This window comes from Notamacropus eugenii, chromosome 6 (genome assembly GCF_028372415.1).
Source record: "Notamacropus eugenii isolate mMacEug1 chromosome 6, mMacEug1.pri_v2, whole genome shotgun sequence".
In the NCBI taxonomy this organism is placed as follows: domain Eukaryota; kingdom Metazoa; phylum Chordata; class Mammalia; order Diprotodontia; family Macropodidae; genus Notamacropus; species Notamacropus eugenii.
The window spans coordinates 195,634,712-195,654,923 of record NC_092877.1 but is presented as its reverse complement, the minus strand read 5'-3'; the positions used below and the strand labels follow the sequence as shown (position 1 = coordinate 195,654,923).

The window sequence follows — 20,212 nt, the reverse complement described above, 5'->3', positions numbered from 1 at the left end:
TTAAGGATATTTTAGTATACTAATTTTTTGTTAGAGTATTTATTGTCTTTTTCTCTACATTATATTGACAGGCAGTACAGTATCAGCAGGAGGAGTGTACAACTATACTGCTTGAACATGGTGCAGATTCCTGTGCTATGAATACATACCAAAGCACTGCACTTCACTATGCTGCGTGTTTACATAACATAAAGATAGCATCCAAGCTGCTTAGATATAACGTATCAATGGAAGCAAAAAACAAGGTAGAATCTCACCTCTTGCTTATTAACGTATTTTTTGAACTAAAATGTGTAAATTAGATAGTGTCCAATTCACATATTTATAATTCATATGTTCTTGTAAGCATTTCTTTAAAGGAAATAATATAAAATAAATTTGTAGTCAAAGTTTATTGGCCTTTGTAATTTTCTGGTGGCAAGGGGGAAGAGAGGTCGAGATTTCATTCATTCAGACCTCCTAATGAGGAACATCCATCTACTGCTTTAGACCAACACCTACTCTAATATTTAATCTCAGAATAGGATTCCTAACCTGGGATCCATTAATTTAAAATAACCAACGTTGATTTTGTAATTATTTCAATGTCATTGGCTTCCTTTGCCATCTCTATATCTTACGGATTTGAAAGCATTATTCTGGAATGGGATACATGACACAAAAATGTTAAGAGATCCTTACTAAGGAGTGTTCTGAAATGCTGAAACGTTAACGCTCTTCCCGGTGTCACCCAGCCAGTATAGATGTGTCAGCAGCAGGCCTTGAATCTAAGCCTTAGTGACTTTGAGGCTAGCTCTCTATCCATTCCATCACAGCTGTCTCTCTAGAATTTTCTTTGCTTACTATATTGCATCTGCTCCCCACAATGCAATGATTCCATCCAATATTTACCTACACTGCTTTTCTACATCTAGACCTTTACTTGTGATAACATCAAGTTAATTTGTTTTGTAGAAATGAGATAATATTTTAAAAAATAATCTTTTAAATATTTGTTCCTATTAAGCATAAAACTACATAGAATTTTCGCAAGAACAAATTCTTTCCTGTATGTTGGTTTGTTTTTTTCTATTTCTTCAGCACTGTACCATTTCCTTTCTAGAGTCACTGAATAACTCCTGAATTTTAAGAAAAAAGTTCAACTCTCAGTCACTGCTACTTGAGAGAGAAAACAACAGAGAGTATACATTAGAAGGGATGGGAAGGAAGGGAAAATGTCAAGAGAATGACTTTCTTCCAGGTTTGACCACCTTGAGGCAAGATTTTATAGAGTTTTGAGGTTGGTTGTACACTCTTCAGGGGAGTGGGTGAAGAGAATTAGGCAATTTTAAAACTGAAGAGAGTATAGTTTCAGCTTGGTGCAGAGTACAGTGGAAATAAGCCTGCCTGCATGCAGACAAGAATTGGTCATGACATGAAGATAGCTAGAATGGGAAATACTCCTAAGATAATATGAAACAATCTCTATAAATCTTGGATTTCTATGTCCTGATCCCAAATTAATAGCTGGAAGAGACCTCAGAAGCTATCAGGTTTCATTTTGTCATTTTACATATGAGAACACTAAGACTCAGAGAAATGAAATAATTTGCTTCTGATCACACAGAAACAGGGGCAAGATGTATGCCCTGTTCTTCTCCTCTAAAGTTCCATTGTACCATACTTCCTTAGCATGTCTTTAGCAAAATGTTCACAAAATACCTTAAAGTGAATTGAAGTATATAAATATTTCTTGCACACTCTAACAGAATATTTCGTATGATTTCACAGGATGGCTGTACACCACTTTTGCTTGCAGTTATGAAAAATAACCCAGATATGGTAGATCTTTTCTTAAAGAATGGAGCAAATGTGAATACCTCAGATGTGCGTGACAGGTACAATAATTAAAACTCTAAAGAAAAAAGAGGGAAAAGTTTCTAGAGGAATAAGAACAACTTAAATCATGAAACTCCTAGTGAACAACAATAATTGGAATTAATTATCATTGTGAAAGGGTGAGAATGTCCACAAACACCAAGTCTGAAAAGAAAACCTATCATTTATGACTCTGCAACAAAGAAAGCAGTTCATGTGAGCATGCCATCCGATGTGAATTGGTGATTTCTGTTTGCAATATTCCCTATTTGATTTAAATTTACTGAAGATCATCACATAGAAAATTTTTGCACTGAGGATACAATTGATTCTCTATATGAAATACTCTTCATGTGAGCCACGAGCATTGAAATGTTCCTTGTTTTGATGCTTCTTCCTTTGATTGTCCTGAATAATATGTGCATTGACAATAGAAATCAATACAAAAATAATTTGAATGACTTCGATGGACGCATGATTTTATCATGGCAATGGTTCAGATTTTAGTTCTGCCATGACTTCTTATCATACATGACAGTATATTTGCTTTTCATGCCATAAATTCTTCATGGAGAATTTAGGAAAGACATTGAAGCCTTCTCCTGATTCTTTTAGTATTTGAAACTGGGTAAAGCACTTGTTTTCTCTCTTTTTTTCTTTTTAAATTGATTTATTTTTTAGTTTTCAACTTTGCCTTTTTTAAGGTTTGGAGTTTAAAAGTTTTCTCCTTCCCTACCCACCCTATTTTCCATCCCTTCCCCTTTCCTAGTCATCTTGTGAGAAAAGAATTAGAATAAAAGGGAGAAATCAGAAGACAGAAAAAGCAAAACAAGAGAAAATAGTATGCTTCAAACTCCATTCAGACTCCATAGTTCTTTCTCTGGATGTGGATAACAGTTGCTGTCATGGGCCTATTTTTCCAGTTTTCCCAGCAGTCTTTGTTCATTCTTCTCCTTAATCCTTCTTTTTTATTATTATTATTTTTTAATGTTTAACAATCACTGCCATACAATTGAGATTTTATCCCCCCCCGCACCTACCCCCCGCTACCCCCCTCCCTCCCCACGACTGCATACAATTCTGTATAGATTCTACATATACTTTCCTATTGAGTATATTTTCACTATAGTCATGCTATGTAGTCAGACTAAAATAAATGAAAGAAATGGTATAATAAATCAGAACGTGATACACAAACACATACACATATACAAACATGATCTGCTACATTTTGTGAGTGACTTCCATATTTCTTTCTCTGAGTGTGGAAGGCATTTTGCCTTGAGAACCACCTTTGGGATGTTTTTTTTTTAATAAGAAGTTTTTGCGTTATTACAGAATTTCAAGTCTACCAGAAAAACTCTCGCACACTGTTGTCGTTGCTGTGCACAAAGTTCTCCTGGTTCTGCTCCTTTCACTCAGCATCAGGTCATATAAGTCCTTCCAGGCCTCTCTGAAGTCTTCTTGTTCATCATTTCTTATGGCACAATACTACTCCATTACATTCATATACCATAATTTATTCAGCCATTCCCCAATTGATGGACATCCCCTTGACTTCCAGTTTTTGGCAACTACTTAGAGTGCTGCTATAAATATTTTTGTACATGTGCGACCCTTTCCCATTTTTATGATCTCTTGGGGATATAGTCCTAGTAGGGATATTGCTGGGTCAAAGGGTATGCACATTTTTGTAGCCCTTTGGGCATAGTTCCAAATTGCTCTCCAGAATGGTTGGATGCGCTCGCAGCTCCACCAACAATGAATTAGTGTTCCAACTCTCCCACATCCTCTCCAGCATTTATCATTTTCTTGTTCTGTCATGTTTGCCAATCTTATAGGTGTGATGTGGTACCTCAGAGTTGTTTTGATTTGCATCTCTCTAATCAATAGTGTTAATCCTTCTTCTTTAAGTGAATTTTTATCTCGGAAGATATAGTGCTTGGGTTTATCATACAGTAGATTATTGTAGTCATTGACTATTGTATCTTGGATACTTAACCTATTCCACTGATCCGCCACTCTGTTTCTTAGCCAGTACCAACTACTTGTGAGGAGTGCTGCTTTGTACAATACAGTTTTAAATCTGGTGGAGCTAGGCCACCTTCCCTTGTATTACTTTTCTTATTTCTCTTTATATTCTAAACCTTTTATTCTTCCAGATGAATTTTATTTTTTTATTTCTATGAAAATTTTTTTGGTAGTTTGATTGGTATGGAACTGAATAAGTAAATTTGTTTTGGTAGAATTTTCAGTTTTCTCGTATTAACTTGGCTGGCCCATGAGGAACTGATTTTTTTTTCCAGTTATTTAGATTTGACTTTATTTGTATGAAAATTGTTTTGTCATTGTGTTCATATAGTTGATTGGTTTGTATAGCATATATTGTCATAATTCTCTTGCATCACTCTTATCTTTTTCCCCACTTATCCTTCTACGTCTCTTATATTAATTTTAAATTCCTTTCTGCGGTCTTCCCTGAGCTCTTTCTGGGATTGAGACCACTTCTCGTTTTCCTTTGGGGTTTTGCCTATAATTGTTTTGACATTGCTGTCTTCTGAATTTTTTCTTCCATATTTCCTGTGACCACTCTAGCTTTCCATTTTTTAAACTGTGATTATTTTTTCATCGTTTTTTGTCTTTTTTCTTTCTTTTCAATGGCAATTTGTTTTCAATTTGACTTCTGCTCACAGTGTGGAAAAGGCACCATTTCAGGCTTCTTGTGTGAGGGTCTACAGGCCCTAGCTGTTTACCTGGTGCTGCACTAATCTTCTCCTGAGGTCCATGGGAGACCTGGTCTGGAGCTGTGCTAAGGGGGTGGGATTGGGGATAAATAGCACTGCTGTAAATAGTAGGGGTCTGGCAGCTTACGTGATGTGGCCCTGGAGTTCCAGTACTGATATTTGGCATGTGCTATGACTGGTGGAGTGTTTTTGCATTTCCCTAGGGATACACTGAAGCACTTGGCATTGTAGTCACTGGTGACTCCCTATGTGCTTAAGCCCTGTAAGGATGGAACCTGCCTGTTTGCCTGGGGTTATGCTGAGGCATGTGGGTTCTCAGAGCTGGAGTCTACCCCATTCCCCTGGCTAATTTTGAGACACATAGTTTGTCCTGCTGTTGGCATTGGGCTGTTCGACCATACTGGGGCCCATGACCTAGCACTGCTTTGCTAAGGTGGGGCTTGCGGCTAGTCTTCTGGGACACTTTGTGTCTTGGACTGCGCTCCCTTTTACCCAAGTGAGAAAGAACTTTCCTGCCAACCTTCCAAATTTCTTGGGCTCAAAGATTGTTTCACTCCGTATTTTTACTGCTTCTGCTGTTCTTGGATTTGTTTGGGGGCACTATTTTATGGTTGTTTGGATGTAAATATAGGAGAGTTATGTCAATTTACTGCTTCCTCCAACGTCTTGGTTCCCTGAACTAAATATTATCTTTAAAAAAAAAAGCCTAACATTTCAGAACATGACAATATTAACTGCTAATAGCAGAGTTTATGACTCCATCTGTTTCAATCTTTCCCATTGTCCCTTATTTCCCACTCAAATATAACTCAGTGATTCCTTTTGGGCTTTTCTTATGTTTGCTATTTAGAGTTTGGATCAGATAAAAAGGTTTAAATGGAACGAACATTTCTACCTAAAAGGAAGAGCTCATGAACACTTCAAAATACCTATAAAATATGCATGATTTCACCAGTGAGGATACTTTTTACACTCTTTCAACCTTTCACAGTGTCAGCCTGCTGTTTTGGTTATCACTAAGTAGTCAAGGGACTGCAAATCTCTTCTTGGCATTACAGATATTCCTACAATGCTACCTGAGGCAGAAAGTCCGTGTATCATTCAGCGTACTACAGACTCGGTATTTCTGAAGATTTGTGTTATCATCGTTGTGGATGTTCTCTCTACTATTGCAAAGTATAATCACACTTACTCTTTAGGAATCGATGGGTCTTCCTCAAATCAAATGTTGCTTGCTTTCTGATGATGAATCTTTCTGGGCTTACTTAGGCTTGCCCTTAAACAATAGAGTTCATTGTTATATTCATGTTCAAAAACTTTCATGTGTGTTAAGACCTAGAATAGCTTGTTCTGGATTGGCCTTTGACAACCAAGTGTCAGTTCCACATTCTGAAGTGCACTGGAATAGTGGCATTGGAGTGAGTTGCTAAGATAATTTGCAAAAAGCCTCCACTTGACTTTGAAGTCGAATAAAAAAATGGAGTCTCTGTGTAAGAGTCTTCTGAAAGTTTTTCACTGTTGTACACAAGTGGCTTTTACACATCCTTTTCTTGTCTGTCAGAAAGCCTCTGCTAAATCTCTCTGGGGACGAAAAAACCCCTCTCATCCTTATGTTTCATTCTGGTCTTAACTGCCATTTTTCATGCTACAGGTAAGCAATAAAAGTACTCATAAATGTTCATGTTCCACATGCACATTAACTCATACAGAAGATATCCTCTTATTGAAACAATGTCAAGGAAAATCTAATTGTGTGCCACTGGTTTAATTTCTTAAATGTGAAGTGTTTCTTTGTTATTGTAGAACACCCTTGATGATTGCTGCCCGTTCTAACCGATTGCATGTTGTCAGTCTTCTTCTTCAATATGATATTGACTTCTCTCATAAAGATGCATATGGACGCACAGCTGTGGACTATGCTTTTTATGGTAGTCCTTTGATGTAAGTATTAACATGATAATTTGAATTATTTTTACATAATTGCATTTAAAAGAATTTTTCCTCCATACTAGAGACTAGCTGGGACTTTCATATTCTCATATTATAGCAAGCATCTGGCAAGCATATTTCAAGGTACTAAGAAGAAATTGAGCAAATGGCCAAGTTAGGTCATGCAAGTCCAGGAGAACATAAGCAAAAGGCAGGCTACAAAGTAGAGTTAAGTACTCTGAGACCAGAATTTTCAGAAGTGATAGTAATGATGGTAATAGCTGCCATTGTACATTTCTTTAAGGTTTTCCAATGTTTTACATACATTTTATTATTTGATATTCATAAAAGTTCTATAATTTTCTATCAATAAGGTCTGATTTATCGAGACAGGTTTTTTGTTTGCTTGTTTGTTTTTTTAATTTTTGCTGGCATCTCTGAACTATAATAGATCAAAACTTAGTTTTAAAAGAAATCACATCATCTCTTGGATGCCTGCAAATGAGTGATAACTAAAAAGAGTAAATCATAAATATTAATAGTCAACATTAGATTTTACAGAGAGGTAGTTAGGTACAGGGGAAGAAGTGCTCGATTTGGAGTCACAGGAACCTTGGGAGAAATCATGCCTCTCTAGATATGTGTGACCCTAGACAACTATGATCTCTTCTGGCACTTATTTACTTAATCTGTGAAATAAAGAAATTGAAGCAGATGACCTGAAGCTCTAAATCTATAATTCTACATTAGTATGACTCAGAGTACAGGTGTATTATGTCTTGGTTGAATGAACTGATGCTCTAAAGACTTTATCAAATGAATAAAAAAAATTGGTGATAATCTCATTGTTTAAGGTTTTAGATATGCAGAGATTTAGTGCATACAATTCTACCTCGACTGTTGTAGAAATATTATGTTTTATATTTTATACACAGGCATCGCCTAGTGGTTGATGAATATAAAAAACAGAAGGCACTTAATCAGCCTCTTTCACCCCAAATCTGCGGTTCAGAGAGGGCTTCTGATACAGAATTTACTTTGGGTGGACCTGACAAGGATCAAGAAGGTAGGACTTGCAAATCCAAAGAAATAGTTAATTTAAATTAAATAATGAAAGAGCAGTCTTAAAAGTCACACGCACACACACACACATGTAATCTTATACTTGAAAAGGTTAGGAACTGGTTTATTATTATTTTATTGGTTATTATTTTATTTATCATAGTTCGTTATATATTATTTGTCTTATTATTAATTGTTTACTTAATTATCCTCGTAGCTTCAGTATCCTGAAACTGTTTACCAAAAACAATCTCAAGGACTTTTGTGTAAATAATTTCTTCTTTTCCAAAAATTTATTTAAGTAGGTTACAATGACAATTTTCACATTTCTCCATTATTTTAAAAGCGTTTAACCAAATCGTGAGAAAAGTTTTGAACACTCCTAAAATGTATTATATTGAGCAATATTATTTGTTTTGATTCTTAAACATGGAAAAAATAAATATATAAGGGCCTCTTGTACCTGTAACATGTTCACACACAGAAATACACACACACACACACACACACACACACACAGATGACCTGATCTAATATTTGGACATATAAAGATAAAAGAGTAAAGCATCTGGAGAACAAAGCCCTCTCACTCTGTGTAAATCACTTATCTAAGCTTTGGAAATGTATGCATTTTAAACGTTTCCACAATTCTTAAATGTTCATAAAGCTTTCACTTCAGAGATACCAAAGACAATACAAAAGCGACAGGAGTTAGGGGACCAGGGAATAGAGATTTGAAAAGTAATACATATTTGTTTCCAGATTTTTGGTAGATATTTCCATATGTGCCCACCTCCAACATGACCCTAGGAAGAATTTCCATCTCCTGATTCCGGCAGTCAGACTTTCAAAAAGAGGAGATTTTCAGAGTTAACTCCTAATTTTTAGTACTGCCACCAAGGCCATTTGAAATCTTAATGACCCGGACTTGTAATAATGAACTCATCCCACATTTATGAGATTCCTTTTTCAAATCAATTAACCCATTAACTTGTGAGAAAAGTAGTGTGGATGTTCTATGTACTCCCATTTGAAAGGGGATGAAACTGAGGAGCAGAAAGCTTAGGTGACTTGCTCATATTAACAGAGCTAAAGGAAAGTGTTATCATGTTTACCTACTGTATGTTTAAGTATATATCTGAAAGAGAGGAGCTATGTAAACCCTTCCATAAAAGAAAGAAGAAACCACAATAGCAGAAGAAAAAGTGTTTAATTTCGAGTATATCTTACAGTGGTAAACAAGGCTTAAAAATATCTTTTCCCCCCAAAAAAATACATTTTAATTTCCTTGATCAAATGATGTTATGAGTGAACCTCATTTTTATTTATTTATTCATTATTAAAATAGGACATCTCTAGCTATATACAGGAAATTGTTATGAGGAGCCTTTAAGACTAAAAAGTCCAGTTGCATTCCGAAATTTTGATCATGTTAACTACATATACAAATTTGAAGTGCATGTTTTTAAAATCCCAAAACCAATTTTAATAAAAATAATTATACTAAAGAATATTATCGAAGATGGAGGGTCTGTGAAGTTTGTCAATCAAGAAAAAAACTATAGTCTAGAATATGGCATTAAATATAAGAACAATTGAAGGATATGGCTTATTAGTGATAGGAGTATTCATACATATGCTCATGGCATATGTCTGAAGGTAGACGTTGACTATAAGAAATATGTAGTAACCAATAACCTTTTCCATACAAACCAAAATCATAGCGTAGACATAAAAGTATTAATGCTAGAATTTTACATGCTTCAAACAAGTAGCGATGGGAATATGAATCAATATAAATTTTTATAATTTCCTATTGTAAAATATATATGCTTTTCTTTAAATACTCATTCTCCACCGTAAGAGATTTATTTGTTCCACCTTATTTGTATTCATCCAAAAATTGGTAAAATTCATTACTTCAGAGGTAAGTGTACTAGCAGAGCATTGTTTCACCCATCGTTAGACTTGAAATTGGTGATCTCTGCACCTCTTTTCAACTTGAGGAGTCAATGAGCTATAAACACCAAATTCTTATTGTTTTGGGGTGAAACTTAGAATAGTAAAAAGTGACAACCTTTCTCTTTTTTTCTTGAATTTTTTCTATAGTGAAACTTTTGCATAAAAATTTTCTTACAGATCATATTGTCAAAGGGAACCAGACTTTGATCATGAAGTACGACTGTACTGGAATCATGGTCCTGGGTCCTGGTAGTAATTTTCACTTCCCTGGAAAAACATCTTGCTTTCTTGCAGTTATTTCTTGCATGGTTGCTTTGATATTTTAATTCAGGGTTATGGTAGAACAGCCATAAATTATCCCAAAATATTGGAATCCAAAAGTCTTTTTTCCTGCTCTCTGAAGATTGATACCCAGTTTGCTTTTTGCAACCATAATTTGGTAATTCTGCAATGTCATCTTCCTGCACAATTCATCATGGGTAATCCCATGAACCACGAATGAGAAACACCAACAAGTAAGTTATCCTTCTCAAATGAGAAAATGCGGTAGTGTAGATAGATATGGCAGACAGCATTTAGCATCATGAGGGCTAGTCCTGACTCTTCCAGTAACTAACTCCTTCGTAGCTTTGAATATCAGTTTCCTTTTGTTCCCATTTACAGATATGAAGTAAAGGGTTTGGAATGTCCTCAGAAGTTGTATTCATACTGTCTCTCTGCATAGTTCTTTTCTCTGGTTTTGGATAGCATTTTCTATCATGAGTCTTTTGGAGTTGTCTTAGATACTTGTATTTCTGAGAAGAGTTAAGTCTATCCAAGTTTGTTATCATGTAAACATGCTGTTACTGTATACAATGTTCTCTAAGTTCTGCTCACTTCACTCAGGATCAGTTCAGGTAAATCTTTCCAGGATTTTCTGAAGTCCATCTGCTCATCAATTCTTATAGAAAATAGTATTCCCTTACATTCATATACTATAGCTTGCTCAGGAATTACCCAGTTGAAGAGCATCCCCTCAATATCCAATTCTTGCCACGACAAAAAGAGTCGCTATAAATATTTTTGTTCATGTACTTTATCCCATTTTTATGGTCTATGTTACAATGTCTGGAGTAAAGGAGGTAAGGGAGAGGAGAAACATGATAGTGGTGTAGGAAATTTGATGGGGCAAAGAGCATGTAAAAGGATATTGGCTGAAGAAGCAAAGTTTCATAGCTCTGATGCCCCCTGAACTGAGGGAGTAGGGTACCACAGAAGGCTTTAGAGGATGGCCTGGTTAAGTGCCTTAAGAAGATTACTTGATACTTTTGTGTAGAGATGAGAATACTAGTTTGTATTTTACTGCCAAAAACAATTTTCAATTTTCATATTTCTTTTTTGTTCCCTTTCTCCCCACTTGTCTTACAGATTCAATTGAAGAATTAGATTTAGGTGCTGAAGATGTGATTGATGGTATTGTCCTTTTTACTCTTCTTTACAAATACAAGAATCAATGAATATTTTAATAATCACACCTTATAGAAGATATTTCCAGTAGTGTTCAGAATTTTAGTTTTGTGTTTTGAACACCATATTTCAAGTAGCATTTTTATTCCTCTTGGCTTTATTCTGTATTGCATGAAGGTGCATAAATCCAATTATGTATGAATTCTCCCACTTCAAGTTAATAACCATCAAGCAACTAATATGTATTATGTGCATCTCAAATGACTGCCGCGTTACTGTAGGATACAAAGATAAAACAAACAGTCCTTTGCCTCAAGTAATTTACTTTCCATGAAAGGATATAACATACAAACTATATCTGGAGTAAAGGAGGTAACGATAAGGATAATAGAGCTCTAGGAAAATTGGGAGTGGGCAAGAACATGAAAAAGGATAATGGTTGAGAAAGGAAGGTGTCACAGGTCTGATACTCTCTGAACTGAGGCAGTAGGGTAGCAGAGATGGTTTTAGAGCAAGAGAATGGCCAGTTAAATGCCTTAAGAATATTCCTTGTCGCCTTTGTGTAGAAGGGACCAGAGAAGATAAGAACCAGCAATGAAAAGAACAGATAGTAATTTACTGCAAAAATTCAGGTAAAAGTTGATGAGTTCCTGAAGTAGGAGGGTGAACCTAGGAAAAAATAAACGGGAGAGGATGACAGATGCTAAGAAGATAGAATCAACAAGACTTAGCAACTTTTAGATATGAAGGTGCCTACCGACACTCACACACACACACTCACATAGATTTGGATGAGGAAGTGTTAAAAATTCAGACTGAGAAGATGGTCTGTTTTTAACAAAGATAGGCAATATTAAAGGACTGTTGACTTCAGAGATAGAGGGGAGAAGAAAGGAAATGATGAGTTCAGGCTTGTTCATGGTGAATTTGAAGGTCAAGGAGATCATACAGACTGAGATATCCAGGAGCCAGTCCTAAAGTATGGTGTCTAAAACTAAGGTGTGAATCAAGGCAGAGTCCAAGCAGATTAACATCTGCCTTGTTCTGAACATTATATCTCTTTTAATGAAATCTAAATTTGATCTAGCCCTTATGGCTGCTATATTTATTCATGTTGATCACATAGTCTAACAAAATCCAAGAAAATTAGGCAAAAATGTGTCTATCTATAGTACTTCTCTCTTGTGCTTTAATTTCTGTTTGTCATTTTGTCTACAAAGATGACACGAGGGAATTTGCCAAATGCTTTGCTGAAATTCAGGTAAACTATATTGAGAACAATCCTGTGGTCAGTCAGTCTGGTAACCTAGTCAATATGTGAAGAAAGTCTGGTATAACCTGTTCTGACCACATCATAATGAAATCATGAGAGAGGAAAACAAATAATATCCAAGAAAATTATCCCTGAGGCAGTGACTGAGGCTATATAAGGTCAGGAAGGAGGAAGCCTGCGAAAAAGGCTATGGAATTTAGTAGTTAAGGTATCATTGATATAATGGGATTGATATTGTACTGTTACACCTGTGCCAGACAAAAGGATCTGAGGAGAGAACATCAATCACTATCGTAACTAGACAGTGAAAAGAAGGGGAGATATTGGATGCCATGATTAAATGAAGGAAGGAAGAAACATTAAAGACCCAGAAAATTAAATATTTTTGTACATTCTGGTGTTTAACCCTTTCATACAATACTGTCCTTTATTTGCACTCTTTGAACCTGCTATTAAAGCAGTCATATCATATTCGAAAATGGAACACTTAAATTCTATAAGCTGTAATCTCCAAGAAGTTAGATTATTCTTTAAAAAGTTTATCTTTTAACCAATTAAAGTAGTTCCCATTTTCAAAAATGATGCAACTATTCTTAGTACTTTAAAAAAAATAGAGTCACTGAAGGGATCATAATTGTAAGCATTTTCTGTGGAAAAATGTTTTAGCATGGTAGATAGAAGGCTGGCCTTAAAGCCAAATCAACGTGGGTTCAAGTCTCATATCTGATCAATGATAGTTGGGTGACCCTGGGCAAACCACACAACCTCTAAATGCTCTGAGGAGACTCTCTAAGACTGCAAGTTGCAGTGAAGGGTCCAGCCTCCGTTATTCTAAGGGGAGTTTTCTCACCTGACAGTTCTCCATAAAAAAATTCCAGTTTAAAAATCACAGGTTCAGAGTCTATTTCTTAACCCTAAGTTATTTGAAAAGTCAAATATTCACATTGTTTTTAAAAGATTGTTACAAAAGAAAAGCCTTTCCCCAGGATCTTACTGATAAAATTTTTTGGACTACACATTGAGATAGATTTTGATGAGGGAGTAAGAGCTTGCAATCGAAGAAAAAGAGGATATGATAAAAAAAAAAAGGACGAAAACAGTTGTTAGGATTTTTTCTCATGTGACATATAATATAAGAGATAAAATACGGGAAGTATAAGTAAAGTAAAGTCATAAAGCCAGGTAGTAATTTGAGTGACATCCCATGAGAAAATTAAATGTGAGATAGATTTAACCTATGTATTATTTAACTCCTCTATTTCCTTTTCACATGTATATATTTGGCATTCTGCCAGTACTTCCCTGGGAAATAAAAGTTACAGAATTTCTAAGTATTTGAATTTTAATGTAATTATCCTTGCCACTCACTGCCAGTGACCAAAAATCAGCCAGGATCCAAAGTGTTTGAAACATTTCCTTTCGAAGAAGATGAAGCATTTGGATTCGGAAGTGATTCTGAGACTGGTTTCAGCATTGTGATTCCAGGAGAAAAGCCAGTCCCCCGGAAGCAGTTTGAAGTACAGATCCCTATAGTAAAAGAACAAGATGAGGAAGGTAATAAAGAAGCATGTAGAGTTCACATTCTGAATTTTCCATAGGTAGATTATTTGCTCTGTTTCTTACATTCAAATCTTTACTAGTAGAGGTAAGCAAAGTAAATGATAAAGTCATGTGATGTCAAAATTCACTGCAGGTTTTTCCTCCTCTCATGGAGCTTAGAATCTAACAGGTGTCTTTTTAACAGGTATCTTTATTTTCTCCTTTAATCATTGTAACATATTCCTCAAAAAGTGAAAGGGTGTAGTTTAGGTTTGGTGATAAATTAGTCTTCTCCTGTCCAATTAACTTTGATTTCATACTTCAATTTTTTTAGGGCTTCAAATACTAAAATCATTAAGCTTAAAAAGGTATATATTCACATACAAAATGCATGTATGAATGTCATTTTCTCTCGTGTTTGATTATTTATAGCTATCATTCCCCAATTTAATGTATTTGATTTACTTTTTCCCAAATATTAAAGGACATACTTGAAGTCCATGAAATTATTTGGATGGAATATAATTACTCTACAAGGGATTATGTTTTTAATATTGTTATTTGAAGCTCCATCAATTCAGATAATTGTCTCATTTTCACGTTTAAATATTTATGCTGGTTTTGGTTCATTAGATTTGTTTGACCTCTGGTACATACATTTATGTCTTCCTAATCTTTGGAAGTTCAATTAATCTTTTCATTTCTGAGCATTTCTCTCCATGCAATCACACTCTGTCAACATCTGAGGTTGACAGGTATTACAGGGAATGTCCAAATAACTGCTGGAGTATTATCTGTGTACCGTACTCTGATGTTTCTTGACTTAAGCAGAGTAGATTATAGAATTATTTGATGCTACAGATCTCATTTACTTTGACTTTCTTATGCAAGATGGCATCAAGGAAGAGGATTTTTTCCTACTTCGCTTGAGACAGTCCTGGTCAATGGTTTCACAAGGACTTAAGTTTTATTCTCTCTGTGCTTTGAAATAGTGAGATTGATTTTGGTTATTTTTAAGATTAATTTTTTCCTCTCATTCCCTAACTCATGATTTTTTGTCTCTCAACTTAGTTCAGAAATTCAGCTCTACTTTAATGAGTGGAATTTAAAAACACAGTTCTCTTGTTAATCACTTTTTTATTCTGGTGGTTAGTTTCAGGAAACACAATGAGCTCAAGTTCGGTTTCATGAGTTTGTAATACAGATATCTTCCCTATGATACAAGTCCATGTTGCACAATTCTTTTTGATGATAGAGAATAGACTCATAATTCCATTGCGAAAATTTAGTCCCTTGAGCATTGCTGGTTGGTACCATCTCTGACACTAAGGTTCTCAGGGAACTGACATTGAAAGGGTAAATGATTTTGTAAGTCTCACAGGCAATAAAAAATCAGAAGAGGGACTCAAGTTCAGGCCTTCTTCATTCTGAGTCCACACTGCCTCTCAAACTTCGTTGGTCTCTCTCTGATTCCTTTGCTCTGAAACCTTCGGTTTTTGATTCCCTGTGTCTATCAGATAAAATACAAACGGAAGAAACTGTGTTATAACCTCCATCTAAAAAAACACACAAGTTAGGGATCTGCTTACTAAATACTGTTAATATTCAGACACTTATACCTTGGGACAAGAGATTCCATAGACTGATGAAAATAAATCGTGACAGAAGGCAACAGGAAGTCAGAATTATAGACAGTAGTACATGGCTTCATTGGAACCAGAAAGAGAAATCAAACAAAGACTCCCTCACCTTCAAAAATTGTGAGGGTGGTTATGAGGGCCTCAGTCTATCCTAGGAGTTTTTGTTATTTAGTGTTATCTAGATAGACATTTCCCCTCCCTAAATTCATTTATTCTAGAATACATTATACATTTGTTGTCTTGATTCTGGGCACCTTTGGCTTACTTCCCGGCATGCTGGCGTCCAGTTACATAGTCTAAAAATATTAAAACGAGGTGTCCATATAAACTACAAACTTAAAAAAAGTTTTCCATAGCTCAGGAAAGTAACTCACATACCACCAAATGTTTGGGAGATGAAGGAATGTTGGCTACTAAGGACCTTGCCTATCAGGTTCTAAGCAGCCTTCTTTCATCCAGCTCGTTTTCACTTCCATTTCAACTGTTCTATCAGTTATTCTGTGTAATGTCCTGCCCAATATAACCTCTATGTACCCCTTCAAGGCACATTATATTTTCTACATGTGCAGGGAAATCTCTCTTCCTTCAGAAACTTTCTGAGATGGAAACTCCAAGAAATTTTTCTTCACTTTATTAGTCTTTCTGACTAATGATTTCACATTATACTGATTTGTTGTTCTGGTGAAAGAGATTAAGTGTAGACTTGTTATAAAGATCATGAACGAATGTTACAGAGCACCTAACACTACATATATGAAAATGTAGTCCATCCCACGGTTTACTAAATTAGACCCAACAACCATTGCTCGTTCTGAACTTTTCAAGAAGAGAACCATAGAATAAATGTGAAACAGAAAATAGTCAATAATATGGTAAATATTCAGGAGGAAAAGAATCTCAAACAAAAGACAAACCCATTGCCTTACTGTCAAACTTTGAATGATTACCACACATGACAAAGACATAAGGAGAAGCATTGCTCTTTTCTAGCAGCACAGGCTTTCCCTCTCTCCTAAAACATAACAACTGTTCCAGTTATCAATAGTACCTCAAGTGTTTTCTTGCTCACTGCCTGAAAGAAAAAAAAAAAGTAGTGCTAATGTTAGTCATATTACGCAATCTGGCTATACTCTGTAGGGGAAGATGATAGGTAATGAAATTTATAGGCAAGTTGGATGAATAAAAACATTTATATTGAAATTAGTTTTCATAACTATAGTACTGATGCATACAGAGTAAATAGGAGGCAAAATAATGTGTGTGGAGCTCTTTTGGAAGTACCTATTTTACAACTTTTCTCCGTTGGGAGCAGCAGTCTCATATCCACCTCAGAATGTTCTGAGCCTGAACAACCCCCTTGATATCCCACCTGATATTCCCTGATATTGCATCCACTGTCAAAGATCATCTGATTAAGAATGTCCTAAAGGAAGACTAGGTATCCCGGGGAAAGATCATTGTTGTTGGAGTTGGTGCAGTTGGCATGGAATGCGCCATTAGTATATTAACAAAGGATTTGGCTGAGGAACTTTCCAGAGTTGATGTAATAGAAGACAAAATAAAGGGAGAGATGATAGATCTCGAAAATCTCAGGCTTTTCCTCAAAACATCTACGATTGATTCTGGCAAAGACCACATTGACTGCTAACACAAAAGTAGTTAATTTTTTGTTTAGGACATGTTTACAGGAGGGAGAATGTCCTCTTAATTTGGTCCTTCATAACGTGAATATCTTTGAATTCATCGTTCCTGGTGTTGCTAAATACAGCCCTAACTGCAACCTGCTTATTGTGTCCAAGTCAGTTGATTTTTTAACATACGTGACCTTCAAGGTTGATGGCTTTCCTAAAAATGATGTTATTGTAAGTGCTTGCATTCTAGATTTTTCCCGTTTCCTTTACCTAACGGGAGAGAGACTTGCTGTTCATTCTTCAAGTTGTCTTCGATGGGTCCATTTGTTCCAGTGTGGACTGGTGTAAACTTTGCTGGTGTGTCTCTGCAGAACCTTCTTCTGCCTTTGGGAACTGTTGCTGATTCAGGGAAGTGGAAAGCTTTTCTTGAACAGGTTACTGAAAGTGCTTTAGAGGTGATGAAACTGAAGGACTTCACTTCCTGTGCAATTGGCTTGTTTATGACAGATCTGACAGGAAGAATTAAGATGAATCTTAGGAGAGTGCACCAAATTTCCGTCATGATTTAGGGCGCATATCGCATTCATGAGGATTTCTTCCTCAGTATCTCATGTGTCTTGGGACAGAATGGTGTTTCAGATACGGTGAACGTAAACCTGAATGTGAGGAAGGAGAGCTGTTGAAATAAGGGCTCAGATACTCCTTGGAGAATCTAGAAGGACCTGCAATTTCAAAACCCTGTAATGTCCTGCCATCAAGGGAACATTGTATTGGTTACAATGTGATTTTTCAATAGGTGAAATTCTTCCTCTGATTAGTGATTAAAAACTAGAAATGTCAAACCTGTGAACACACTCTAGTTTCTTCAAGTTAGAAATGGGGAATAGTAGAGTGCGTCTACTATTCCTTCCAATTTTTTTCTTGGCATATGATGCTGGATATGACTTTTATATTCATAGTAGTTGGAACCAACCAGTGACAGTCAATCACAGGTATATAAATTACCTTTCTTACGTGAAGGTGGTAGAGTTTCCCTTAGTTCCAGAAGACACCACTTGTATATGAAAAACAGCAAACTTGAGTAAACATAGTTTTGTCAAATGTTAAAAGGAAATACTTGAAGTCTATGGACATGTTAAAATTGTAGTGTGTATAGATAGGTAAAAGGTAAATCTTCAAGAAGTGATATCATTCTGAAAAAACAACCTAATTTCTAGTCAGAAGATAGAACTTCACATATGCAAAAAGACAAATATCACTATGCTTTAAAAACAAAGGGAGTACTTAAAAAAATCGTCACTGAAGGGATGCTAATGGTTAGAATTTTCTGTGGCAAAATATTTTAGCAGGAAGAATTGAGAGCCGTCCTCAAGGCCACAGAGTCATAGTTTCAACTGGCATCTCTGTCAAATACTAGCTAAATTACCCTGAGTACATCACCTTCACCTCTAAGAGCTCTAGGCAGTCATGAGTTGCAGAGAAATGTACCACCTGCCATTGGTAGAGGGAATTACCTCACCTGGGAGTTCTCTCTTAATAAGCAAGGGTGAAAATTCACAGGTTCAGAGCCTCTTTCCTGATTCAAAGTTTGTTGAAAAGTCAAATGTACATGTTGCATTTGCAAGGTTATCATAAAACAAAAGCCTTTCCCCCGCTTTGTGACTACTCCTTAAGATAGATATGATGAGAGGGTAAAAGCTGGTAATTCAAGGATAAGAGGCTGAATTAAAGAAGGAAAAGAGTTGTTCTCTTTATTCTGCTTAGGTTCCCTAAGAGACAAAATAGAGGAAACATAAATAAGCAAATAAAGCTACAAAGTTAGGTGGCAATTGGAACACCATCCTGTGGGGAATAAATATGCTAGATGGATAAAAACAATGCACTATTTAACTCCACTATTTACTTTTCAGGTCCATCTGATTGGAATTCTTCCAGTGCTTCCTTAAAAACTGAGAGCGCCAGAAAATCCAAGAATTTCAATATTTATGGGAATCATCCTTGGCAGTCAGTGTCAGTGACCAGAATTCCGTGTGGACCCACACCTAAGATAAGAAAGATTTCTACCCTAGAAGATGAAGCAGTTGGAGCTGGAAGTGGTACAGAGACTGAGTTTGAAGATGCGATTCGGGGACAAAAATCAGTCCCCCAGAAGCAAGCTGAACCACAGTTCCCTGTAAAACCCTTGAAAGGTAAAGAAGGTAATAAAGAAGCATGTAGAGTTAGCGTTCTGAATTTTCCACAGGTAGATTATTTGCTCAGTTCGTTACCTTCCAATCTTTATTCGTCTTAGTGAGCAAAAAAATGGTAGTCACGCGATGACAAAATTCACCGTTGTCTTCTCCTTCTCTCATGCATCCTACAAGCTGGAAGGTGGTTTTAGAGTAGGCATTTTGATCTCCTCTGACAAGTGTAACGTTCCGCAAGCACAGATAGGGCGAAGCTTAGGGCTGGCTGATAAATTAGTCTTCTCCTGTCTGTGGATTGCTTCTTCATTTTTTCAGTCTTTCAAAATATCAAACTATTATGTTTATATAGAGATACATAAACACTTAAAATCCCTATGTGAATGAGTATTTTACTCTCTTTTCGGTTCATTCATAATTACCTTCCCCATACCTTCAATAAAATCCATTGACCTTTTCCCAAATTTGAAGTTACCTAGTGGATTATAAGACTGAGAAACAGTAGCACACAGAACAGTAGCTAGCACAGATTCACTCTTGATCTGGTGAGACAGGAAGAAAGCTCAGTGTCTTCCTTAAAGTAGTCCCAGGAATATAGATTTTTCTTGATATGTTTCAGCAAGAGGATATCTCCAGCAGGAGTTAATATGCGTGTGGATCATGAACACTTATGAGTACTTCTATTGCTTATGTGTAGCATGAAAAAATGGCAGTTAAGAGCAGAATGAAACATAAGAATGAGAGGGGTTTATTGGATCACATAGAGTTGTAGCAGAGACTGTCAAATTTAAGGCTTCATGACAGTCAGGAAGAGGATTTCTCAAAGGCACTTGCACACAAGAGTTAAAAAGTTTCAGGGGAATCCCACACAAAGATTCCACTTTTTGACTAGGCTTCAAAGTCAAGTGGAGGCTCTTGGGAAATGATTAGATTTTAAACAATCTTG

At 36.0% G+C, this 20,212-nt stretch overlaps 1 protein-coding gene across 14 annotated transcripts in view; it reads left to right on the top strand.

Moving 5' to 3' along the window:
• LOC140512549 (uncharacterized) overlaps positions 1–20,212 on the top strand; it is a 327,182-nt gene that overhangs the window by 240,824 nt on the left and 66,146 nt on the right. For 12 of the 14 annotated variants that reach the window (XM_072621707.1, XM_072621706.1, XM_072621708.1 and 9 more), the window contains exons 3-9: positions 72–245; positions 1,771–1,877; positions 6,405–6,542; positions 7,466–7,596; positions 10,962–11,006; positions 13,648–13,827; positions 18,994–19,272. In XM_072621707.1, coding sequence (XP_072477808.1) covers positions 72–245; positions 1,771–1,877; positions 6,405–6,542; positions 7,466–7,596; positions 10,962–11,006; positions 13,648–13,827; positions 18,994–19,272 — 1,054 coding nt within the window. The remainder of the gene's footprint in view (positions 1–71; positions 246–1,770; positions 1,878–6,404; positions 6,543–7,465; positions 7,597–10,961; positions 11,007–13,647; positions 13,828–18,993; positions 19,273–20,212) is intronic. The other 2 variants (XM_072621712.1, XM_072621713.1) reach the window with 2 other exon arrangements.